Source organism: Antechinus flavipes, chromosome 6 (genome assembly GCF_016432865.1).
Source record: "Antechinus flavipes isolate AdamAnt ecotype Samford, QLD, Australia chromosome 6, AdamAnt_v2, whole genome shotgun sequence".
Taxonomy (NCBI): Eukaryota; Metazoa; Chordata; class Mammalia; order Dasyuromorphia; family Dasyuridae; genus Antechinus; species Antechinus flavipes.
The window spans coordinates 72,857,615-72,884,611 of NC_067403.1; the positions used below are offsets into that span (position 1 = coordinate 72,857,615).

Genomic DNA, 26,997 nt, shown 5'->3' on the forward strand with positions numbered 1-26,997 from the left:
TTGTTAAGGTGGGGACCTTCAGCACACCTCTGCAGCTCACTTTCTTCAATAAAGAAAGAAGAGTAAATAGTCTAAGGTGTCTCTCAATTCTAAATCTGGGATCGGATGGTCCTTGTCCCAGATCCAACATGTCCCAATCCAAGCAAAGGATTTTCAAGAACAGATCATGTATCCCAACTTACTCAGTCAAAAAAAGAAAAAAGAAAAAAGAAAATGGTTTGACAAAATGAGAATTACAGAAGAGGGAAGGCACAAAATATTTAACCTATAAATGCATGCTGTTGGACAATACAGCTCATTGCTGTTTTACTCACAGTATACCTTTTTAATTAAAAATTGCCTGAGAAATTAAATAGGATAAAATTCTTATAAAATACTATAGGGTTAAATTTGAAATCAACAATTCTTTTGAGCTATATTTTTAAATTTGTAGATATCTGAACTGTACTAGTTGAACAGTAATATTTAATAATTTCTCCTACAGCTTATACCCCAAAGAGATACTAAAGAAAGGAAAGGGACCTGTATGTGCCAAAAATGTTTGTGGCAGCCCTGTTTGTAGTGGCTAGAAGCTGGAAAATGAAAGTATGTCCATCAATTGGAGAATGGTTGAGTAAATTGTGGTATATGAACGTTATGGAATATTATTGTTCTGTAAGGAATGACCAGCAGGATGAATACAGAGAGGACTGGCGAGACTTACATGAACTGATGCTGAGTGAAATGAGCAGAACCAGGAGATCATTATATACCTCAACAACGATACTGTTTGAGGATGTATTTTGATGGAAGTGGATCTCTTCGATAAAGAGAGCCTTAATTGATCAAAGATGGACAGAAGCAGCTACACCCAGAGAAAGAACACGGGGAAATGAATATAAACTGCTCGCATTTTTGTTTTTCTTCCCGGGTTATTTATACCTTCTGAATTCAATTCTCCCTGTGCAACAAGAAAACTGTTCAGTTCTGCACACATATATTGTATCCAGGATATACTGTAACCTATTCAACATGTAAAGGACTGCTTGCCATCTGGGGGAAGGGGTGGAGGGAGGGAGGGGAAAAATCGGAACAGAAGTGAATGCAAGGGATAATGCTGTAAAAAATTACCCTGGCATGCGTTCTATCAATAAAAAGATATTAAAATTAAAAAAAAAAGAAAACCCATAATGCGGACATAAAAAAAAATAAAATAAAATAATTTCTCCTACAAATAAGGAAATATAACCAAAATAGCATGGTGTTGAGGAGAAATGAGGAGCCCAAGATCCTATCTTGGTTTTCTCTTATGCCCTTGGTTGGAGAAATCATGAAAATCTCATCCCCTTAGTCATCTTAGCTATAAGATGATGGAATCAGAAAAGAGGATTGATAGGATACTAGAGTAAACAATGTGGAAGTCACTGAAATTAAAAGAGAGAGACCCAGATTCAAAACCTGCCTCTGACACAAACTATGTGATCAGGTGCAAGTTTGTGGAGCTCTCTTTTACATTTCCTCTAAAAGAAGTTAATATTAACCACAGTCTCCACCTGACAGTGTCTCAAATGAGAACATAAATGTAAAGCCCTTTGCAAACTTTAAAGCCCTTCAGAAGAGTCTGCTATTATTATCTTCAGCATCTCTTCCATCACTCATTTCATAGGATTCTAGCACATATCATCTCTCAAGCAACTTTTCAGGGCTAAATTGTCAAACAGGTCTCACCTAAATAGGTAACAATAACAACAACAATAATAATAATAAACAATAACGGTAATAATGATGATGAAATTCAATTACACAAGATTTTTTATCACAGAACCATTCTCGTAAAGGATAGCATTTCCAATAAAACAAAGTCACATCTGTAACAAAGTCCTTCTGCCATACTCCATTAACAACCTGATTGGATGGTGATCAAAGCATTCCTGCCTTATGCCAAATTTCCCCCTACAGCTCAGCTAATATTATCAATGGAGTTACTTCAATAGGATTTACAAAGTCACTGGAGCAATGATGTCAAACATAGATAGAAATAAGGGCCACTCAACCTTATATAAAGATCCTTGTGAGCCACATGTTGACTTAGAAAGTCACATATTAACATTATCCATTTAATTTACTTTTATTTATTTTGTTAAATATATCCCGACTGAATCAAAAATTCACAACAAACTTCTCTATAAAGGTCTCATTTCTCAAATATATAGAGAACTGAGTTTAATTTATAAGAATATCAGACATTCTGGGTAGCAAGGTGGTGCAGTGGATACAGCACCAACCCTGAAGTCAGGAAGACTCAAGTTCAAATCTGGCCTCAGATAATTAACACTAACTAGCTGTGTGACCCTGGGCAAGTCACTTAACCCCAACTGCCTCAGTGCCAAAAAAAAAAAAAAAGAGGAATATCAGACATTCTCCAATTGATAAATGGTCAGAGAATTTGAACAAACAGTTTTCAAAAGAAGAAATCAAAGTTTTTAATACATGAAAAAATGTTCTAAATCACTATGAATTAGAAGAATGCAAATTAAAACAACTCTGATACTACCTCACACCTATCAAATTGCCTGATATGACAGAAAAGGACAATGACCAATGCTGAAGGGGATGTGGAAAAACTGGGACTGTATAATGCATGGTTGGTGGAATGGTGAACTGGTTCAACCATTCCAGAGATTATTTCCCAATAGCTATAAGACTGTGTTTATCTTTTGATTCAGTAATACCTTTACTAGGTCTGCATCCCAAAGAGATCAAAGAAAAAGGAAAAAAGAAACTCTATATAAAAAATGTTTAGAGCACCTCTTTCTGTGATGTCAAAAAACTGGAAATTGAAAGGATGCCTGTCCATTGGGAAAGTTGTGTACTGATTGTGATGGAATATTGCCCTGCTATAAGAAATGATGAAGGAGATGGTATCAGAAAAACCCCAAAAAACTTATGTGAGCTGATGAAAAGGGAGAACAAAACTAGGAGAACCTATACAGAGCAACAGCAAAAGTATAATAATGATAAACTGTGAAGGATTTAGCTGCCCCCAGAGAAAAGACTGATGGATTCTAAATGCAGAATGAACCATGTTATTTTTCCACTTTTTTAAAATTTTTCTTGCTTCTGCCCCCCTCCCTCTCTACCACCTCCACACCCATTCCCTCCCTCCTTCCCTACAACATGACTAATGTAGACATAAATGTTTTGCATGATTCACATGTATAAAATGTATTGTATTTCTTGCCTTCTCAATGGGTGGAGAGGGAGGAAGAGAATGCGGAACAGAAAATGAAAATAATTAATAAATAAATATATCGCAGTTACATTTTAACTGGCCACAGGTAAGGATGCTGCATGTCTGGCACTTAGAATGTATTAATTTCCAAAACTATTTTTGCTATTTGCTAATGTACTTTTTAATTTACTTGTCCCAATTTTTAGAAACATAGTATAGGTTAGGGAAAGGATTCTAGACTGAGTCAGAAGAGAGTAGTTTTAGTCTAGACTCTGACACTAGCTTGCTGTAATATTGGCCAAGTCACAGCATTTATTCAGGCCTCAACAATGATAGCTAGAATTTGTATAGTATGTTTTAAGCTTTGCAAAGTTCCATACAAATACTATCTAGGGAGAGGGGAGGTAGATGCTATTAATATCCCAATTTTACAGATGGAGAAACTGAGGCAAAGGATGAATAACTTGCTGATGGTCAGACAGTTAGTAAATGTTATAGGCCAGATATAAACTTGGGTCTGCCCAATTCCAACATTCGATCCACCATCACATTACCAGTTGTCAGTCCATTTGTAAAATGAGACAAATAGACCAGGTGATCTTTGTGGTCCTTTCCAGGTTTAACCTGTTCTGTTCTATTCCAACATAAAAAGCTGATGGATTTACAAGCCTCTCGAGTCACATTCCAGAGAGAGAATTTGGAATATCAAGCTGTAAATGCTACTACCAACCATCAACCATTTATTAAGCAACTTCTATGGCCAGGCACAGTGATAGGTGTTAAATTAGTTGTCCTCCCTAAAACCATCTTCTCCCTATATCAGTGAGGAAAACCATCATCCATCCAGGTTTGTAATCTTGAGTCATCATTGATTCTTCCCTCCCCTGCACCTTATATATTCAATCAGTTGTCTAATTCTTCCTCCAAATGTTGCTTATCTGTGGTCCTCTTTTTCTCCACTTAGACGAGTTCAAACCCTTGCCATCCCTCTCTTGGACGAGTGCAACAGCCTCTTCGCTGGTCCTTCTCATTCCGCCTCATTCCACCCTCCATCAGCCAATGCATCCTCCAGGTAAGTGCCAATGACAGATTTAATGGAATGGAACTGTGGTAACAAGGTCCTCCCTCCACCAATGCAGCAAGCAACAAGCAGCTCTGCCCTATAGAGGCCATACTCTCCACTCTCCCCACCTTCGTTTTAGGATGGAGCAGCTCACTTCTCTGCACCTGTCCAAGAGTCACATGCCCCGAGTCCAACGCTCCATGCATTAGAGTGTGCTTGCTGCCTTTCCAGTGCTCCTGAGATAAAACCCACAGTCCTCAGTCTGATGCACAAAGGCCTTCACCATCTAGCTTGCACTTAACTTTCTAGACTTATTTTGTCTTACTGCCCTCCGGGCACTCTGTGTTCCAGACAAACTGGCTTTCTTGGAATTCCTTCAATCCAGCATTCCATCCCCATGTGTCAGTGCTCTCGGCCTCCCTAAATTTTCTTATCTGTGTGCAAATTTTATTTGCCCCTAGTAAGTAGGTTTTTAATGAGCAGGAAATAATCCAAGTTTGTTTTAGAAGTCCAGAGCTTTGCATACAGTTAGCACTTATAATAAATACTTGTAAACTGGATGTTGTAACTGACAACACTTACAAGACAGTTTCACAGGTATCACAGCATATAATAAAATAACATCGCCATCATGCACGTAAGAGGCACAATTGAACAAATACGCTTTAATTTCAGGTTTGGGATGGGGTTTGTTTGCTTTTTAAAAAAATAGACTGAACCAAAGAATTATGAAAACATAGTCCCCTCAAAAAAAAGGAAGGGGAAAATTTCTTGGTATTAAAAGATACAGACAGAACTTTTAGTCCCAACATTCCCATTCTTAAGGAAATAACCTAAAAGCTACAATGGATAAATGAGATTCCCCACCAGACTCTGACAAAACCAAAACAAACAAAAACCTGCACCTTCTAAAGAGAACCAAATTTACACAAGGAGGAGAAATAACAGACCAGGACAAAAACAGTGTCTATTAGCTTCCCTGCAGCTAAACCGAATCACCCCCTTTTCCAGATTCTTGGACAATCACTTGGCCAATCTGTATTTAGGGTCCCCAGTGACTATAGTAATTACTTGCAGTGGGGAAAAAAAACACTTAAATATTAATGTCTAAGATAAATTAAATATAAAATATGAAATTTTTTAACATTCATTTTTTTAAAATTTTGAGTTCCAAATTCTCTTCTCCTGCCCATCCCTCCCTCACCCACTGAGAAGGCAAGCAAAGACACATCCTGAAAATGATCCCAGCTTTACTGGAGGGCTATCACCCCATGCCAGCAATGTCCTCCATTTACAATCCAAGCCATTCAATGGTTGACAGAGAAAATGAGAAAGATTGGGAGTTCACGTCTGTTAATATGGTGAATACCACACTGAATTCAGAGCTAGAGGACTCTGCCAGCTCTGAACTCTGTGATCTCAGTATAAAGGAGGTCCCTTCACAGCCCTGGGACTCATTTTCTTCATCTATAAATATAGAAAGTAAAGCAGCTAGGTGGTACAATGAATAGAGTGCTCGACCTCCACTTTGGCGAGGCCCAAGTTCAAATCCTGCCTCAGACACTTAGCGGCTACATGATCCCTTCACCAATCACGTCATCTCTGTCTGCCTCGTTTCCTCAACTGTAAAATGGCACCAACTTCCCAGGGTGGTTGTGAGGATCAAATGAGATTTTAAAGTGCTTAGCAGAGAGCCTGACACACAGGAGGTAATATATAAATGCTTATTTCTTTACCCCTTCCTTAGATAGAGCTGCACCTGGATCAGGAAAAATCAAGTTCAAATATGTCACCCAGTAGACACCAAATAAATGTTTATTTTCTTACCTCTTCCCTGAATACCTAAAGGTGGGAATTTCTGAGTTCAAATCTGGCCTCAGATACTTGCTAGCTGTGTAGACATGGACAAGTCACTTAACTCCTGTCTGACTTTATTTCTTCATCTGAAAAATGGGAATAGCATCTACCTCTTAAGACTGCTGTGAGGCTGAAATTAGATAATATTTGTAAAATGCTTTACAAACCTTAAAACACAATATAAACATTAGCCATCACGAATACTGGCTATTATGCTGATCATTCGCCCCATCCTGCTTCCTAAGAGGGATGTTCAGGTTTCACAATGCAATAATGTCCAACAGCACACAGCCATTCCAAACTTCATGGTTCAGCCACATTTAAGCTCAGAGCCGAGTAAAGTATTTGAGGCTCCCAACCGCACAAAGCGTCACCCAGCGAAGACACAGACTGACCACCCAACACATCAGGGACCCCGAGCGATCCCCCCGAGATCATAAACATCTGATCTGGAAGCTGAAGGTTTGAGAGGACGAGACACCATCTCACTGTCTCCTCAAAACCACGCCCTTCCCTCCAGTCAAACCAGAACATCTGGACAAGCCACAGAATGTGCAGTGTGGGGCCACACATTCGAGGTGCAATGGATCCACTTCTGCACCGCCATTCCGGGACATCATTTGTGGGGAAAATTAAATATGTGGCTTTAGCATTTGGAGAATACTATGGGTAAAGGGGAAATCAGGGGGTACAGAAGGGAAATGCCCCATTCTCTGCTGTTACCATGAAGGTTTAGGAGCAGAGAGCCATTTACTGCTACTGATGATGCAGGAGACCAGAACAACATAGGTTCAAATTCCGTCAGTGCTACTTTTTAACTATAGCACCTTAAAAAATATCACTCAAGCCTTCCAGCTCTTACTGTCCTCATTTGTAAAATAATAACCATTACAAAGGATAACTCTAAGTATTAATTTTTTCTGCATTCTCAGCTCACGCTGCTTTTTAGCTGTAGCTAAAAACCAAAAACAAACGCCAAAAGTTTTATACATAGCTGCAGTTTCCAATGTATGTTTTTAAAAACAGTTTCTCATCACATCAAAAGAATAAAATCTCTTCTATAAGTATTATTCTACACCACTTTAAAGTTTACAAAGTATATGCGTGTGATTTTTCATGTTAGTAAAATTAAAATAAGATATCTAAAAAATAATAATAATCTCTATACTCCCTTCCAGCTTTCCGACCCTTTGAGGGTATGTCATAGGATTAAACCACAGTAAAATAATGGCACCTGTAATAATGCCATGACGCCCAAGAAGTTTTTCAAACAAGTAGCTCCTGGATCTGAATTTCATGTTTTCCAGATATTTGCAACAAACCTGCTAACCACCTGAGAGATGCCAATCTCCACACTGAGAATCCTCCAAATCATTACTTCCATAAATGAAAATATTTCTTCTGTGCCAACTGTGCACAAAAAATTTATATATATTTGTATTTTGTACAATATGTGTGTGTGTGTGTGTGTGTGTGTGTGTGTGTGTGTGTATGTGGAGAGAGAGTAGGAAGAGACAGACAAGAGAGCCAAAGAATACAAGCATACTTTAAGCAACCTGGAAGAGCTGATTTGCCTCCTCAAAACCTCTGGCCGCCTAATAGCCCATACTTATCCCGTTGGTGTACTAGGAAGCACAGCTCCCAATTCCTCCAATCATCTGAGTCTGACCCAAAATACATAGTGAGGCCATCTCAGAGGGGCGCTGGGGGAAGAGCTCTGGGGCCTCCAGGTGGTGTGCTCTGGACACCCAAGTGATGAAGGAGACCTTGCCACCTTCTCTTCCAAAGCAAAGGCTTGAGAGCAGTGCACCGTGCCCACACTAGGAGATGGCCCGGCCCAATAAAAAGAGCCCTGTGCTAGAAAGCGCAGAACAGAGTCTGGTCTCAGCTCTGCCATTCTGGTCTGATCTTGGCCATCTGGGAAATGTGGACGTTGGACAAGACAACTTGGGCCCCAGATCCCGGTGGCACTGTGGCCCCGGATTCCTCAGGTAGGCCATTGGGCACGGATACCAGAGAGAGCTTGTCATGGTGGAGGGAATATTGGACTTGCAATCAGGAGGATCTGAGTTTTAATTTTACCTTAGACAACTACCAAATATATAACTCTGAACAAGTCAGTAAACCTCAGTTGTCCCAACCATAAAATAATGATAAATAATAGTACTCACAGGATTACAATGATGTGCATAAAGCAACTTTGCAAACTTCACAGCACCATAGAAATTATATTACACATAATATATGGCAGGCTAAGGGCATTGAAGATAATCTAGCTCATTATTTAAACTTTTTACAGAAAAATAAAATAAAAATAAGGAAAATGCATAATGAATGACAAATAAAAAACAAAATAAAATAAAAATTTACAGAAAAATAAAATTAAATAAATAAAACCAGAAAGGCTGGGTAACTTGTTGAATATAAGCCAGGGAACCAGACTGAAAGAATTTCACCCTTCTGAATTGTCACATGCTCTCTGTAAGCAATCCTCCTGACAGTAACTACCTTTATAAATGTTTTAAGGAATCTCATCTTCATGCCTAAGATTCGCACTATTAACTCCCCACAGATGATATGGAATAACCAGGCAATCTTTCATGCTGCAGTGATATGCCAGACATTGAACTTTCAGACTCCAGCTGGTCTTCTATGAACTTGATCTTTCACCTCTAACAAAAACTCTCTCATAAGTGTAATTTTAAAGTTAGTAATGAGAACTTCATTTGCTTTCCAAGCAGACAGAAAACCTTTTTGAAATACATTCTGGCTGCCACGACCTTGGTCTATGACTTAAAGAGTTCACCTCATGTAATAATTTTCTTTGCCCAGGAGACACCTGAGGTTTCCTTTGAAAAGATTGGGGAACTAACCCCGGAGATGAAACTGAAAACATATATATTTTCAACTCATTACCTTCCTGCTTCAGGGAAAGCAAGGATCAAACTATTTCTTTTTTTGTCATGTCATGAATTTCTGATCGACTATCAATGTTTACAAATCCTTTAATTTTTCCAATGAAAACATGCCAATAAAAGCACAGATAGAAATTCATCCTTCCCTTCAGCCAAATGCTAAAAGAACAAGATAATACAGAAAGTGTTGCATTTGCAAGATTTTAAATTTTAATTTAATTTGTTTCAACAAACAAAAATATCCTCCCACTGCCATCCACTCATTCCCACGCGTGTGTGCATGCACACACACACACACACACACACACACACACACACACTCACAGAGGAAAAAACTAAAATCTTGTAATGAATATATGTAAGTCGAACAAAACAAAATCCCCAATGTTATATCTAAAAAGAATATGTGTCTCAGTGAAACTAAGTCTATAAACTGTCATAAAATATGTAGAATGCTTCACTGGAATTATGTTTTGTCACCGTATTCATCACAATTCTTAAGTTTTTGAAATTAGTTTGGTTTTTACAATATTGTTATTATATAAACTGTTCTCTTGGTTCTGCTCATGTCCCTCTACATTAGTTCATACAAGTCTTCCTGTATTTCTCTGAAACTCCATCATATTCATATAACAATCTGTTAAACCATTCCCTAATTAATGCCTCCCTCAGGTATACTTCTTTACCAGAAAAAAACCTCACCTTACATAGTTAAATGTGCATATTCACTTTCAAAAAGGTTTATGAATTATGATTTTTAAAAAAACTTAAACTTACATAATCAGGATTCTATACTTTTTCCTTTTATTTTCATGGGTCAAAGAAAGAAAACTAAACCTTAGGCGATGGTTAACTAAGGAACGTTAGCAAACTTTTACTTAGCTTTTAGTTTTATTTTCCCAAAAATTAAAACTCTGAATTTATTAATATCAATAACATTATACTTAAAGGTGAGATACATAAAGTTTGCAACAAGCTTATACTTAGGCATAATTTGTCTTGACATATATTAAAAGCAATTGAAAGATCCAAGAAGTGATGGGACTTGTTATGAGTAGTCAACTACTGAACTTCTATTTTTCTTCTGTTTTGTACACATGCACATTTCTATAATTCATATTTATGATGTATATATTTTTAATGTGCATTTGTTGTATCTCCTATTAGAATGGAATTCTATTGTGAACAGGAATTACATTATTCTTTGTATGTATATCCCCAGCACCTCGCAAAATATTGGATATAGTAGATGCTTTAAAAATTATTATTGATTTGTTGAACTTTTTTTCCCCAATAACAATGATCTTTTGACTGCCTTATTGTATATGTGGTCCTTCCTTACTTCAGTTAAATATCCTCCAAAAGTAATCCTCCTTTTCACAGTTATGTGTCAGAAGAAAACTAACATAAACTGTGACGTTACAAAGCAAACTTTCAAAGAAATATTTCCCAAGAAAAGGAATAGATAAGAAAAACATACCAATAATTTGCCACATGGTATGATTAGAAATATCTCTGAACTATAAATACACATTCAGAATAAGTCTAAGGAGATGGAACAAAATCTATTATGATTCAAGTGATTGCAGTGATGTTAAAGATAAAGTGTTATGTTAGTTAAAGTTAGTTAAAGCAAAAGTTAAAAATCAATCTCAGATAAAATAAAATACTTGATAAAGTTTAAAAAGGCAAATAGGGAAATAGCCCCACAGACAATGAAAAAAAAAAAACAAATAAAGAAATGAACTATTATTTATGAGAAAAAACAAGGAACCATTTTAAAATTTTCAATTATCATATATTACACTGATATAAAGAACAATTTGCATGATGCTGATAAAAATCCTTTGAAAGTTAATATCTAAGTACACTTCAGGGGTACAGAACCAATCTTAAATATAGGGTGAGCACTGCATTTATGCAATATCATTTCATACATGTATTCATTCAATCACATGATGTTGCTTTAAAGCTGCTTCTCTTCACAAATCACATTCTCTTTACTCCTCTTCCTCATTTCCACACCTCAGAATTCTTATCTTTCTTCCCTCAGGTGTGTCCCTTATGTGAAACTTCCTCTGCTCCCATCTCCAGGTAGAATGTAAATTAGTCACCTATTTCATTTTTACCTTTGAAGAATGATCAATCTGGAACAAGAAGGAAATCTAAGAAATCATGAGGTGGCTAGACAGAGCAAAGGACTTGGAGACGGAAGACTTCTGATCCAGCCTCAAACATTTAACTAGATCTGTGACCCTGGACAAGTCAAGTAAACTCTGTGTGCCTCAGTTTCCTCATCTGTTAAAATGCAAACAGCCCCCCATCTCACAGCATTGATATGATAATCAAATGAGTTAACATGTGGAAACTTCTTTGCAAACCTTAAAATGCTATGTAATAATAAGGACCAGAAGTGACAAAATCTGCCCAAAGTCACATTGGTTTTAAGTGGCAAAGTCAAGCCTTGAACCCAAGTGTTCATGACGCTAAATACAACGTTCTTCTTACACACACTGGATGCTTAATAAAGGATTGCTGAATTGAATTGTTGAATGCAAAAGGTTCTTTCTTTCAAATCAATGCAACATATGCAGCTTTTATAGGAATCAAATAAGAAAGAGCCTTTAATTGGAATGACATCTTAAACTCACATGGCATTGAACTGAAAAACATAAGTCACTTTTCCCAGGAACAATTCTCAGGAAAAAGAGAAAGCCTTCTCATGTTGTGACCCCAAATGGAAAGCCAATACAATAGGCAATTAGCAAGCAGCACCAATTCACAGTACTTTCATTAAAATTGTTAATTAAGTAGAGTAAACTGACAAATGTGAAAAGTCACTGCAAAAAATTATGTCTAAGTTGTACAATATAATAAATATTAAAGTGATGGCATAATTTCTAACAATACAACAGCATAATTGGTATGAGATTCATAATTTATTTACCAAAAAACATTTTTACTTTTAGGATGTGGCCCCTATCACAAATATCTTACCAGTTTATATTACTATGCTTCTTTATGAAAGCCTACAAAGATTTCTAAGTCTTTTCATAGACAAATTATGGAAAAAACTTTTAATCCTTTTGGTCCAGTTTTGGTACCTACTGCAACAAAATCAAAGAAAGTAAAGTCCATATAACAACAAAAATTTGTAGCATCACTTATAATGGTCACAAATATACACCAAAAAATTGGGTTCCCACTTAAGGTAGAATAGTGTATATGTGTGTGTGTAAAAAACATATAGAAAGAGACAGTTTAAAAAAAAAAAAAGAAAGAAATATTACTGTAAATTAGCCTTGAAAATTCAGAGAAATCTATGAAGACATGTATGAACTGACACAAAGTAAAAATGAGCAGAATATATAATAATGTAAACAAAAATAACACAGGAAGGCAACTCCCTTTACAGTAACAGTAATGAACAATCTTGGTACTAAAAAAACAAGTGAAACATACTTTCCTCCTCTTAGAAGAGAGACAAGGGAATTAGGTTGTCATCAGACATGGCCATTTTATCTATTGGTTTTTCTTAACTCTTTTATTTATTTCAAGAAAGACCACAGTGTGGGGTCTCAGGGGTAATATCAAGAAATGGTTGTGACATAAAAAGTAGAAGGTATCAAAAATCTTTTAAAGTAATGCATAAAAGCAATATAAGAACAACTAGGGAAAAATATTTACAATGATTACAACAAAACCTTTGAAACTAGATGTCGTAAAATTATAAGGACCAAACCTGGCCACAGAGAAGAAACATGATGAGCATACATTTCCTCCATTTCTCTCCAGAGGTGAGAGGATTGCATCTGTCAGATTCGGTTTGATGCATTTTGTTAGTTTTGTTGAACTTTTTTTTTCTTTCCTATTTTCCAATTCACTGTTATAAGAAATGGCTCTCTGGGAGAGGGAGGAAGGATATACTAAGAAATATATATTATATTGAAAGAAGACATCAATAAAACTATTTTAAAAAGCAAAAGCAAGTACAAAATAAAAATGGTCATGAATAGTACTTTCTATTTATTCTTGGTCATGGTAATTTACATAATGTTTTCCTAAAGATGAATATTTTTCATTTTTCTACAAGGAAAAATTTACTTTGAAATACTTTTCTTACTAGATTAGAGTTACTCCAATTCTACTCTTCTCTAAAATCCTAGGTAACCTCCATGAAAGTTGGTAAAAAGCTCTATATTTTAAAAGCTCATTCTCTATTCCATTATTTAAGAAAATTAATTAGTCCTAGGCTCATAAATGACCTTTCTTCCCCCATAGGGCATCATTGGGTAAGTGTCCCCATTTATCAGTGAACTATCTATAATTACTCTTCATATCCAACCTTTTGAGCAGTTGTACATTGATCTCCCAGGAGAATAATCTGAATAGATCACACTTTCCTAGAATGTAAATGGCCACATTACAAGAGATAAAAACCAAAAGACTTATAAAAATGAGTTTATTTGGGGATCTCATCTTTCCCTATAACCCACCAACAGGATACAACCCAAATTCCCAAACTTGGCATTCAGTCTTATGCAAAATGACTTTTCCAAGATTACTACCAGCATTTTCCAACACAGATCTTTTACCTGGGCCAGACGGAGGGTTTCACAGACTTGCTCTACTCATTCAGAGCCTTCCTTCACACTGTCCATCTATCCTGCCATCTCTTCACTGACCAAATTCTACTTATGCTGCAAGTCCCAGATCAACTCCCACCTCCTTTATGAATCTTTCCTGTACTCCACCAGTAACCCCCAACATCACCTATTCCCTGTATCAGTCATTTGGCTTTTAATTGATAATGATCCTTGAATATGTTTAAGTTCCATTTCATGTACATGTGAGCTTCTAAGTCTCAAACAGAAATACACTGGAAGATGGAACAGGGCAAAAGATAAACTTTGAACATTTCAAATTTTGCTGAAGTTCGGTATGGTGTCATGAAAGAAGGGAGTTTATTTCGCTTTCCCTTTCCCTTTCCCTCTTCCTGCATTGAATGACTTCCAACTTCCCACACTCAGATCACAGGGAAAACTATAGTTCTGCTATGTTATTGATGAAAGAAAATAGAAAAGACCGGCCTCAAAATCCATCTACCATGTAAAATACTACTATCATGGGAAACGTGGTCCAAATTCCAAAGATTTCAAAACAGAACTTGATTTAAGAAAAAGACTAGGCATGTTTTTTGTATGTACTAATAATTTTTTAAAAACACAAAATTTCTTTGCAAATATTACCTAACTAAAACATTACACTAAAGTTTGCCCCAATCATTTTGTCTAATTTACCCCATTTCCTCCTATCCATTCTATATAAGCTAGGTTAGTACACAAAACTTGAAATGTAAAACAATAATAATAATAAGAGAAGAGAAGAGAAGAAAGGGAAAGGAGAAGAAAAGAAATGAAAAGGGATTCACGTATGTAACCGTGAGTGTGCTTCTTCTTAATCTATCTCCAATCCCTTGTGTTGCTTGCTCTTGGTTATCAAATTACAATTGACTTTTTTATAAAAGTATTTGCCATCTGTTATTGGTTCTCCTTCTCCATCTAATAAAGAAATAATTCCCTTTGTCCTCTTCTTAAGCTTGATAATACTAAAACATATTTTCCCATTGTCATTTGTGTCCCTAGGGCCCCACGGCCATGTCTGTCATGAATCCAAATGGTTTGAGGATGGCATGAAGAGGTTGGTCCAACTAGATACTCTACTGGTTGTCAGCCTCTAATCAATAATGTATCAGTGGCTTAAAACACGATAATTTTTTTTCACTTTATCTTAACCACCTAAGATATTATATTTGCTTTCATTGTTTGTGCTGTCATTTTTTGCATTCATGTATGTGCTATGACCAAATCAAATTTAATTAATAGGCAAGGTGTGAAGAATACCAACTTAAATTCTAAGGTGCCCTAGAAAGGCTAAAGTCATCCTGAAGAATTTTTTTTAAATTCTGCTTTTGTTTTTCTGTCACTAAAGGACACCTAATGAGGTCCAGGAAAGCCTATTTTTATGAACGCACCTACTTCTTTCATACTTCAATAGAGAGGGAGGGAAAGGGAATTTTGTGCAGACACAAACATGTTATAAAAAGATGTTAATAAATTTTTTACAAGAAATGAAAACAAATCTCCCATACTAAATTCCACTCCAACCAGGACTCCCATCCTCAGCCCTGTGATATAACCCTAAAGAGCAGAATTAGGAACAATAAGTAGAAGCTTTAGAAAGGCAAAATTTCTACAAGATGTAAAGAAAAACTTGCTAACAATAAGAATGCTACCAAAGTATCCTGGACTGGCCTGAGAAGTGATAGGATCACCCTTGTGGAAGGTGTTTAAACAAAGATTGGATGACCACTGTCAGGTACATGTTTAAAAAGAGTCTTGATCTAGTTGTATCAAGTGAATAAGTTGGCATCTAAAGTCATTTCCAACCCTGAGATTCAATAAAAATAAGTACTGAAAAGGAGCAGCAATTTTATTTTTAAAATGAGTTGGCCCCAGGACTCACCTCATTCCCACCAACAGCTTTGGTTAAGATCACTGCAGAAGAAACAGGAGGCGGCATGCAACCAACTGTTTGTAAACTGAAAAATAAAATATAAAATAACATATAAATTAGGTTTTTACTTCATCCACTTGACTGGATTGAGAGCTGAGCAAATGAAAATATAAAACTGTGAATATAAACTCAAACCTTGATGACTTTAGATACTGTTTTAAGGTTTGCGAAGTGTCCAATTTGCATTTTTGGAAACCAAGGCAGAGATGATTTAAGTGACCAATCCGCTAGTGAGTGTCAGAGGGAGGATCTGAACGTAGGTGTTGTTCCTGATACCAAATCCAACATTCTGTCCACTGAGCCACAATCCACTAGCTGCTTAAGTTCCACATTGGGCAGCAGACCTCAAAAGGCTGAATAAGAAATCCCATATCGCTTTGAACTAGCACAAAGGTGTGTGTCTTTATATCTGAGGCAATCCTAAGCATTACAAGTAATTATTTCTTTTTTTTTTTTGAAAAGACATTAAAAGCATCACACAGTTAAAAAATTATCAGTCAAGAAAGATTTTGCAATAAAATCAAAGCTAAATGTAACTCATCTTTCTGGGTGGTATCTTCCCAAGGCCTTTTAGGGTTTCAAATAAGGTAAAACTTTCAAGTAAAATTTTATTGAGAATGAAAACATAAAGAAGAAAAATATTTTGAGAAAGAGAGGGTATTCAATCAGGTGTCATGTCCCAGAGAAGTCAAGGAGGAGGAAAAGGCAGGGAAAGAATTTTGAGATTAAAAGGTAATTTAAGAAAGCTTTGAAGGAGGACTTGGGGTGACTGGGATCTGAGGAAAGGAGGCAGAGGAAATAAATCAGGTCCATCCAGCCTAGACCTGTACTACCCATATAGTCAGGGGGACCGCCTCCAGGTCCTTCCCAGCCCTAAATCTATGACCAGACAATCATATGACATCGGAGGGCAGTGGAAAGGGGAGCGTTTTTTCATGATGAGGATCAGTCTATTCTACAGGGAAGAAACAGCAATGGACAAAAAGATAAAGACTGAAATCCTGAGGGAGCCAAGGGGTACAGGATGAGGAGACCAGGGAGAAGGACAGGTCCATCTACTAGGACCCAAAGGCAGCCTTGAAGGAGGCTGTCTCACCAGGCCTACTCACACCAGCTCCCTGCGACCTCCAAGATCAAATCTAAAATCCTCCAGCTGGCTTTGCAGAGCCCTCCAAGACACGCTGCTTACACCTTTCCAGTCACCTTACACTTATCCCCTCCCCACAAACTCTGCAGAGCAGGGTCACTGGCCTTCCTTGCTGGTCCTCCAACAAGACACTTCAACTCCAGGTATTCTCACCTGCATTCTCCCATTCCTGGAATCCTCTCCCTCCCACCTCTAACTCCTAGTTTCCCTGGCTTCCTTCAGGTCCTAACTAAAATATATGTATGTATGCTTTCTTGATCTGATAATTTGTTGTTATATATTTTGGATCCTACCTGATGTTCTGCTAGGCACAAGAAATGTTCTTTTTTGTTTTGTTTTATTGTTTAGAATTTCTTTTTTTTTTGACCAAAAAATTTTTTTAAAAGAGGTGGACCCAACTGAAAAACAACTAAACTATAATAATTAACCCTTTATAACCATTCCATCCCTACCCTTCCAACCATTACACCTACTCCCATCAATTATTCAATGACAATAAGCTCTGTGCTAAAACCTCTCACAGGACATCCCACCTACCAAGAGGGCACTTTCACTAGCTGGTGTCCAGGCCTGAAACTCTCTTCCCCCTCATCTTTACCTCCTATATTTCCTGGCTTTCTTCCTGTCCCTGCTAAAGTCCTACTTCTGCCAGAAGCCCTGACAGTTCTCCCAAATCTTAGTGCTACCCTTCTAAGCTCACTCTTCCTTATCTTCCCTATATCTTCTTATTATTAATCGTACTCATAGCTAGCTGTCTATTTTCTTGAAAGCAGGAACTATTTTGCTCTTTTTTGAATCTTCAGGCTTAGCATAATACCAGCCACATAGTAGCACTTAAATGCTTGTTGACTTGATTTGACTTCTCCATCTCAAGCAATATAAAATACAGGGTGTTCCATAGATCTTTTTAAACAGTTTTTAAAAACTTAAGACAGCACTAAGATTTTTAGAACAGCTTCTATAAGAAATAAAAAGTTCTCTTAGGCTATGAGAATGTTATTTGTTACACAGTCCCAACAACATACCATCATACAGAAGAAAATTATTGTAACATTGAATATAGGCCACTAATAACATTATTTCTAATCATATCAACTATGATCATTTCAGGCAGAAACCTATTATTTTTATATTATTCTGTTAAAAGGAATTTGTGAGCAAAACATTCTATACTATATAATTACAAAGGATAGGTGGCTTACTTTTTAATTTTTTTAATTTCAATGCCTGGATTAAATGTCTTATTTCACATGCTTATTGAAGTCAAAAGCTCTCACTTTTATATCTAAGTTAAGGATTATTATGGCCTTGTCCATGTTGAGACCATCACTATTTTTAAAAATATTGTAGATATTGTAATTATCGTAAGATTACTAACATTACAGTATTATAGGTTTTTCTCCTGAATTTTTGCAAGACTGACAGAACTGGACTGAACAGAAGGCTCTGTGAGAAACAGAGAAAGAAGGTAGTCGAACTTATTTCAAGTTCTAAAAACACAGATTTGCTAATTATACAATGCTTTTCTCACCTCCATTCATCTTCCCAACCAATTCCACCTTTGCCCACCCAAAAGAACTTTTAACAAAAATCAACTTTGTTGTTGTTGTTTTAAGATACTGAGTTGAAAATAATTAGGAAATAAATGTGTTATGAGGAAAAGATGAAAACAGAGAAATATTAAGATGGTTTGATTTTTGAAGAAATAAAAGAATCAAAATAAATATTTCTAAAGATCAACACATTTGCTCATTAGCTATTTGGGGGATCAAGGAGAAAGAAGGTCACAGGTAATGATCCAGATAAAAATGTGAACTGAAGCACATAACAAATACTACATATGCTGAAAGCACAATGCTGAGTTTTGATTCCTTGGATAAAACTAGAAAATTACATATCATAAGCAACTGGAATAATATACTTAAAATTCAGATGAGGATTAAGAGACAAAGAATATCATACTTTATGATAAGCACTAAAGAAGGTCTACCTTGAGACACTGTCCCATATAACATCTTTTAGCATTTTTAGATTTTTATATATACAAATAAACTGCATCCCCAGTTAGACTGTAAACTATTATTCTTTATAATCATCAGAATTATTAGCATCCCAAATAAATAGGGTTCACAATAAATATTTGTAGATTGTGACATTTATAATTAAAGCACGACTGATTAAGACAGCATGACCTGGAATAAAATCCTGCCTTACTGGCTGGGTGATCACCTACAAGTCATTTAAGCTCTCAGTTTGTCTGTAAAACAGAATCATGCTGACACTACCTATCTCAATAGTTATTGTAAGAAAAGCACTGTATAAAATTTAAAGTACTATATAAGCTTTAGTTATTATTATCTGTTGAGCCAAAACGGTAAAAATTTTAGATACCATAATATATGTTTCAAATTGAATTTTACAATTCATTTGAGGCTCACAAAAAAAAGTTTTGAATAGAGAAAGATTATCTTTAGTTTACTGCTGAGCAAACAGACCCCCAACAGTGACTGATTCCTCCAAAGTCAGAGCAAATTAGCAGCAAGAACAACAGCACTGGGTCACAAGCCTCCTCATTCTAAGCCCATTTTATTCCTTTCCATTTATTACACCATAATCTGAAAGTATTAACTACTTTAAAAACTTCCCCCAAAATGCAATTAAATCAACCCACCAATCTTTAAATCTTTTAAATCTTTAAATTTTCAAACTTTAGGGGGAAAAGAATCATTTGTTAAAACATGTGTTATTAGCACAGAAAGGAACAATTCATTACAGAAAATAAATACTTGTTCCATTAATAAACTCTTACATATGTTTAAAACATGGAAAACATTGGTTTAAAATAAATTCTCTTCAGCTTCCTCACCACTGACCCTCCCCCCAAAATGAATTTTTTTCAACATACCCTTTTAAAAGCCATTCGTTGATAGATGTGATTGAGAGCAATTGAAGAAAAAGCCATATTGTTGTTGGGAAGAATGCAAGTGTAAAGATCTGAACAAAAAGATGTAATTTTATATGCATCAAAGCACTTGTCAGCTCCTGGAGGGGTAAAAAGAGAGAAACACATTTTAAAATACTTTGGAAGAGACATATCTATAGAAAAACCATTAAACCTAGTTATTTTATTTCAGTATTTATTTATAACTCCTTTTTATATTAAAAATATTCCTAATAGAATTCTAAGGAGAGAAACTACTATAAGTAGAGGCTACTTATTAGACCCATTTCATAGATGAGAAAAGGGAATTGCTCTGGGTCATACAGCTAGTAAGTATTTGAGGCCAAATTTGAACCCAAAAGTTAGCAAAGCACTTGCCCTATCACTGGTGCTTCCAAACAACCGCAAGAAATGATTTTCTCCAATCAACAGAGAAGGCACTGGATCCAGGGGACTGACTAGACTATATTTTTCATAGGAAGGATCAGAGGCAAGACTTCCTGCCTCGGAGGCCGACCATCATCCCCACTCTGCTTCTCTGCTTTATTCTTCCTGGCTCTAGGCCCAAAGCTCTATCCACTAAACGTGGCAGCTGTAGCATTAACCAGGCACCAGGGGATGCATTTTAGGACAAAACCTTGGGTCTGAGGAGAGCTGTTCTGCAAACCCAGAGCAGCCGGGGCAGGAGGAGAGAGCTCAGAGCCACATCAGTCTAGCTATCATCTCTCAGGTGCCATCATCCCAGATTCCGGAACCAAGAACAGCTCTCCAGAGAGCCTTCTGTCTAGGAGACATCAGCAACATTCACAGAAGGGCCTTTGTGAGCATCCCTCCCTCCGTGTGGAAACTAATGGACCTGCAGCTGCTCACCACCCATAAAATCTCATACATCTACAAGCACGGAGACGGGGTTCTGGGATTGGGTCACAGCCTTCCTCGGCATGGGAAGTTTCTGTTCCCATGAAGCTGAGTGTACTAGTATTTCCTCCAAATCTCAGCAGTCATGGCCTTTGGTACAAGGCTTTGCTAATCACCCCCTCCCCAAAATTACCTGGTACATATCTCACATATAGTCTGTATCTGCTTATACATGTTGTCTCCCCCAGCTGCACACAAACTCCCTGAGACTAGGGAAAGCTGTGGCGGTCGAGTTATTTTTCAAGGGTCCGAGTTTTTGTGACCCCGTTTGGGATTTTCTTGGCAAAGGTATTGGAGTGATATAGACATTTCCTTCTCTATCTCATTTGACAAATGAGGAACTGAGGCAAGCAGGGTTAAGTGACTTGTACAGGGCCGCACAGCTAGTAAGTGTCTGAGGCCGGATCTAAATCCAGGAAGAATGAGTCCTGGTGGTCTACCCACTTTACCACCTAGCTACCCTAATACAGAGTAGGAGCTTACTGAGCTGCTGATTGTAATTAACTACTTCTTCAAGAGTAAATTTTATCTATTTTTCAGATTTTTATCCCCTTCAAGAAGAAAACCCTCTGACTTAAAAATTTCATCACCTTTCTATTCACAGACTTCTTTGTGCAAAAATACTTCTTACTGTCACATAGCCCAGTGTGTCTTAAAATGGGTTAACAGTAAAGAAGATATATAAATACCAACCATATCTGTAGGAAACTCCCTCTGCCAATATAGTCACAACTCATTTATTACTTAGTGGAATCCCAAATTTAGAACTGGAAGGAACCTCACATTGTCTGCTTCCCGATACTCATTTTATAGATGAAGAAAAGATCATTCTAGTTCATGGTCAGAGTTTACAACATATTTAACAAGTATCACTTCATTTGATCTTCATAATAACCCAGGGAGACATAGATATTATGATTATCTCTATATTCATTTATTTAATATGCTTATTTATCTTAAAATATGAACTAGAATTTAGAAATGCTTTATAAACATATAAACTTATAAAGTATATATGTTTATACGTATACTAGTGGTAAGTCCAGGTAAAACCTATAAAATGGACTAAGTAACCTCTAATATTGAGGATCCATAGGTTAAACTGGCATGTTGCCCTTAAACAGTCTGAGTCTATATAAACAGTCTAGAAAAGTTCCAGGAACTGCACAGAGCAACTCAAACATGATTAGAAGGCAGTTCTAATCATAGGGTAAGCAAGGCCCAAGATATCTTTATTCCTGTTGCAACATTAATTATAGTCAAAATAAATCCAATGCAAAGGCCAAAATGGGCCTCCAAGAAAATGTAGTAGTAATTCAGCCCCTTTTGCTTGGACTCAAAACAATGGATTATCACAAATCATTTTCAGTGATACTAATACTTCATAGGCAGGCACTAATGGAATCAAGCTTGGGTATGAGAATACGAAAACCATAAGACTTGTAGTGATTACTTGCTGTTGTGAAGATCCAAGGAGATAAGGAATGTAAAGCCCTTCACAAACACTCCAGAAATGGCAACTATTTAATATTGTTGTTATTATTCTATACTTCCAACTACGAACAGGTTTATTCGAGGCCACTGAAATTGTCAAATAGATGAGTAAGGTCAGGTTTTCCTGACTTTCGTTTTCATGTCCCCTTGACAATACCTCTGTTTTTAGTGATAGTCCACTGTTAAAGAATATCGTTGAAACGGCAATGTAGGTTATAGTTGTTTCGGGCTTCAGTGGTCCTAAAAAAAAAAAGAGAGAGAAAGGGAGAGAATGAATATAACAAAGTGTTCACGCTCCTACAGAATGGGCATCTAGGTGGCACAGTGGGTAGAGTGCCAGGAATCAGGAAAACCTATCTTCTCAAGTTCAAAGCTGGCCTCAGACACTTATTAGCTGTGTGTTCCTGGACAAATCACTTTACTCTGTGTACTTCAATTTCCTCATCTATAAAATAAGCTAGAGTACACTTCCTGTACTCATATTTATTGGGAAATTCTCCCAATTCCCAATCAAAACAGGCTTATCTATATTTTCCAAAACACTAGATTTGGTATAAGGAAGACTATGGAGATACTTAATAACACAAATCAGGACCAAAAAAATAATGAATGGAACAGCTCCTTTCTCATCTAGCAAATAGCTGTGCTTCAGAGTCCAAACTCTGTCCTGGGCTCCTTTTCTCTCCTCTCTCTTTCCCTCTCTGAGTGATCCTATCAGTTCCCATGAATGTACCTCCTGCACACGCGATTCATAAGTCTATATATCCACACCTGGCTGCTCCCTGAGCTCAAGTTCCACATTACCAACTACGTACTAGATGTTTCAAACTGGATGTCCTATAGGCATGTCAAATTCATCATGTCCCAAACATCCTCCAATAATCTTTACAGATAAAGAAACTAGGGTTAACCAAAGTTAACTGACATGCCCAGATAACACTGTTAGGAAATGTCCGAGATGAGCTCTGAACCCAAGTTTTTTCTGATAAAGAATAATTTCTTTGACAATTTATTAAAGACTACCTGGAAATTTTCTAATCTCAGTACACAGCCCTAGGACAATGTTCTGTCCTCAGTAGATTAAAGCAAAGAAAATGTTTGTTGACATTTCTTGCCAACAAGGAAGGAAGTGCTAGTGTGCCTTTTTAGAGAAGTATGGATTATGTACTTAGGATACTCCTTACTTTCCCCACTGCCACTTCTAGGTCCTCCCTCTACTTCCATCAGTCACTAATCTCCTCTGAGGTGCATGCTATTTATCCCTACTAAAACCCTATCAGAACCCTAAAAGCCTTTGTCTACTCCCCTTACTTCCTCATTAAGCTTAGTACATGGATGACAGGCGACTTCAGTATCAATGTTGACTCTCCTTCCAACACGCTAACCATTCAGTTCTTCAATCTTATTCACTTTCCATGACCTATTTCACCACATCTCACACACACACAAAGATGGTCATACTTTTGATTTTATCATTACCTACAAATGAACCACTTCTATGTTCAAGAATTAGAAATCCTCTTATCTGACACATTCTGTTAGCTTTCCATCTCTACCTCTTCCTTCTCTTACCAAACCCAACTCTTTGTCTACAACAAGACTTCCAATCTCCTGACTCCTCAAAACTCTCCCAGGTTCTCTCTCCTTTATTACCCACTCTCCCCACTTCTCCCCAACTTGATCCCAATGAACCAACTCAAATCTACATTGTCCTTTCCTCTGCTGAGTCCCTACCCTTACTCTTAGCATTTTAATGATTGTACCTACCAACCCTCAGCCTTAGATAACTCCCACGGTTCACCATCTTTGCTCCTACACATGTGCTAATGATAGATGGAGAAAATCACACAACCATTCTGCGTGAGTCCACTACAAATCTGTTACCCAACCTCAACAGGGCCCTCACTGCTGTTGGGCAATCCCACATATAGCTCCCTCTTCAATTCACTTTTCCACTCTCCACAATGGCTCTTCCAAATCTTTTTTGTCTCCTTATGTCTCTCACTGATACCTGTTCCAGCTGAAAATTTTACTCTATATTTTACAGGAAAAAAAATCAAAGCTATGCACTGTTGAGTTCCATCTCCCTTCTTCACCTCCTATCACTCAGATGCCTTCTGTCACCTCCTTCCCCCCCTACTAAGGCTAATAACTTCTATTGCTCGATATACCCCATCCCATCCCATCTCTTCCAACAAAATGATCTGTCATTTCCATTCTATCAGTTATTTTCAATCTCTTCCTGTCTGCTGGCTCCTTCCCTTGAGCCTACAAACATATCCAGTTTCCCCTACTCTAAAAAAAACCTTCTCTTGATCTTTCTGTCCCCAATAACTATTGCCCTCTAACTTTGCTGTCCTTCCTTAAGAAAGTGATCTCTGACAGGTGCCTTCAATTTCTCTCCTCTCACTCTCATTAATCCTTTACAAGACTTCTCCCTAAACTCTTCTCTCCAAAAATTACCAAATCCAGTCCTCATTCTCCTTGACCCCTCTGCAGCCTGTGATGGTCACTCTCCTCCTTGATAGTCTCTTCTCTCTAGGCTTCAGGACCCCTGTTTCTCCTTTTTCTCCTCCTACCTCTCCTTTGCTGGATCTCCCTCTTCTCTTCTTCCCCCTTCACTTCACTTAGTGATCTCATCAGTTCCCATGTTTCCTTACCATCTCTAAGCTACTGGTTCTCAAAGCTATCCATCCTGCCCTAACCCCCTGTAGACCTCCAATCTTCACATTTCCAAATTCCTTTCAGACATCTTGAAGAGATAGACATCTCAAACTCAACTAAACTTGCTCTCTTTCCTCCCAAACCCTCCCTCAGGCCACACCATCCTCCTAAGCCCTCTGCTTACAACTCCACGTCACCCCCTACATTCCAACTGGGGCCAAAGTTGTTGATGTCTCCTCACCTGTCACCACCACAAATGGCACAGGTCCCATCATCTCACATCTAGATTACTGCAATAACAGATGCTGGGCTCATTTATTTCAAATCTCTCCCCCTCCAATCCATTCCTCATTCAGCCACCAAAGTGATTCTACTGAAATGCAGGTCCAGTCATGTCCCCCTCCTATTCAGTGGCCTCCACAAAATCCTCCACTGCTCAAAGCCTTTCACAACCTAGCCCCTCTTCTGTTTCCACTCTTCTGACGCTTCCTCTCCAACACATACTCTTCAATCCCAATGAGAATGGCATCTTGCTATTCCACTAACAAGACATTCACCTCTGCACTCCAGACATTTCTCTGCAAGACTGGGATGCTCTCAATCCTCATCTCCTGCTTTTCCTGGTTTCCCAGGCTTCCTTTAAGTCCCAACTAAAATCATACCTTCTACAGTAAATGCCTTCCCGCTCTCAATTATTTCCTTACTATTCTGTACATAGCTTATTTATACATATTTGTTTACTTATGATCTCCCTTGTTAGACTATAAGCGCCTTGCAAACAAGGTTCCTCTTTTGCCTCTCTTTGTATCCCCAATAATGAGCACAGTGCCTAGCACATAGCTGGCTTTTAATCATTTTTTTAAAATTACCTGACCAACCAAGGCCCTCTAACCTAAAATTCTTTAATCCTACATACATACATACACATACCTTATGTAGGTCTAAGCCCACTAAATTCATAGTGCTTTTTTATGGGCAAAGTGTAAGTCTATCCACTGACTCACTCAAAATGTGTGAGTCAACTAGCACTTTAAGGAGGTCAGGGCCAGCAAGAGTTTAGTGAATAAAACTTTGCAACTCGATAATAAATTCTGCTGCAATGTCTGTGTCACAATCTTAAATCTTGAAGCATGTTTTTTTTTTTTTTTTTTTTTTTTACAGTACAGACTTGTATATAAAAAAATGTAGCTTCCTTTTTAGAATTCATGCTTAATTTATAGAAATCATTTAACCTAACTAAATCTGCAACTGGAAATCAGAAACTTAATCTGTATTTCAAAAGAATAAAGCAACTTTCTCCTTTGGTAAAGGCATCATCTTGAGTATATCTGGGAGACTCTAATCTGTACAGGGTTCAATGCTCCCTTATTTCTGAGCTGTGTAGATCACATCCAGCATATTAATATATCAAGTACCCACAACGAGGAACTGACCTGTAAGTTTATTGTTGAAAACTCCTTATAAAAAAAGCACCAGAAAACACCTGCAACTTACAGTCTTGGAGACTTGCCTGTGGTCACAAAGCTAGTCATTGTGAGAGAAGAGTTAGATCCAAGCTTTCCAGATTCCAGCCCAGTGTTCTATTGGTAACTACATAATATTTTCATTTAACATGGCACACAGTTCTCATCCTTGATTTATGTGACTTTTTTTAAATGCTGCATAATCCACTGAGGAGCATTTTTACTAAATCTTAAGGCATCTGAGTGCTAATTATGTGAGGAGATTTCTGTCTTGAAAGTCACTCAATTTAGATTCATAGAAGAAATCTTAAACCCCAACTCATTTGTTTTACCAAAATGAAAGTTGAGACCTAAGAACAGCATAGTCTGTTATTTTACTTCTATGTAAAATGGAAATTACTAAAATCCCTAGTTAAGTCACAGAGTGGTTTATGAGCAATTAAATGTACTTAAGTCCAAATGGTCTGAGTTCAAATCCAGCCTCAGATTGTTACCAGCTGAGTGTGACCTGCATAAGTCACTTAATATATCTACTTTAGTTTTCTAGGCATTTACTAGTTGTATAATCTTGGGCAATTCAGGTAATCTCTGCTTCAGTTTCTTCATCTGTTCAATGGAGATAATAGAAATACCTTTCTCCCAGGGCTGTTACAAAGAGAACATATTTGTAAAGTGCATTGTAAACCCAAAAGCACCACAGTTATGGCAAGCTAGCTGTTTTATTTTCAAAAAAAATTGGATAGTAAGC

The 26,997-nt window shown here is 37.2% G+C and overlaps 1 protein-coding gene across 7 annotated transcripts in view; it reads right to left on the reverse strand.

The window, feature by feature from the left end:
• SLC10A7 (solute carrier family 10 member 7) overlaps window positions 1-26,997 on the reverse strand; it is a 263,521-nt gene that overhangs the window by 230,036 nt on the left and 6,488 nt on the right. For 6 of the 7 annotated variants that reach the window (XM_051965832.1, XM_051965837.1, XM_051965836.1 and 3 more), the window contains exons 2-4: window positions 22,280-22,362; window positions 19,675-19,811; window positions 15,572-15,647 (exon numbers count right to left, since the gene is read on the reverse strand). In XM_051965832.1, the coding sequence (XP_051821792.1) occupies window positions 15,572-15,647; window positions 19,675-19,811; window positions 22,280-22,362 (296 nt within the window). Of the gene's footprint in view, window positions 1-15,571; window positions 15,648-19,674; window positions 19,812-22,279; window positions 22,363-26,997 lie in introns of those variants that run through there. The other variant, XM_051965839.1, reaches the window with a different exon arrangement.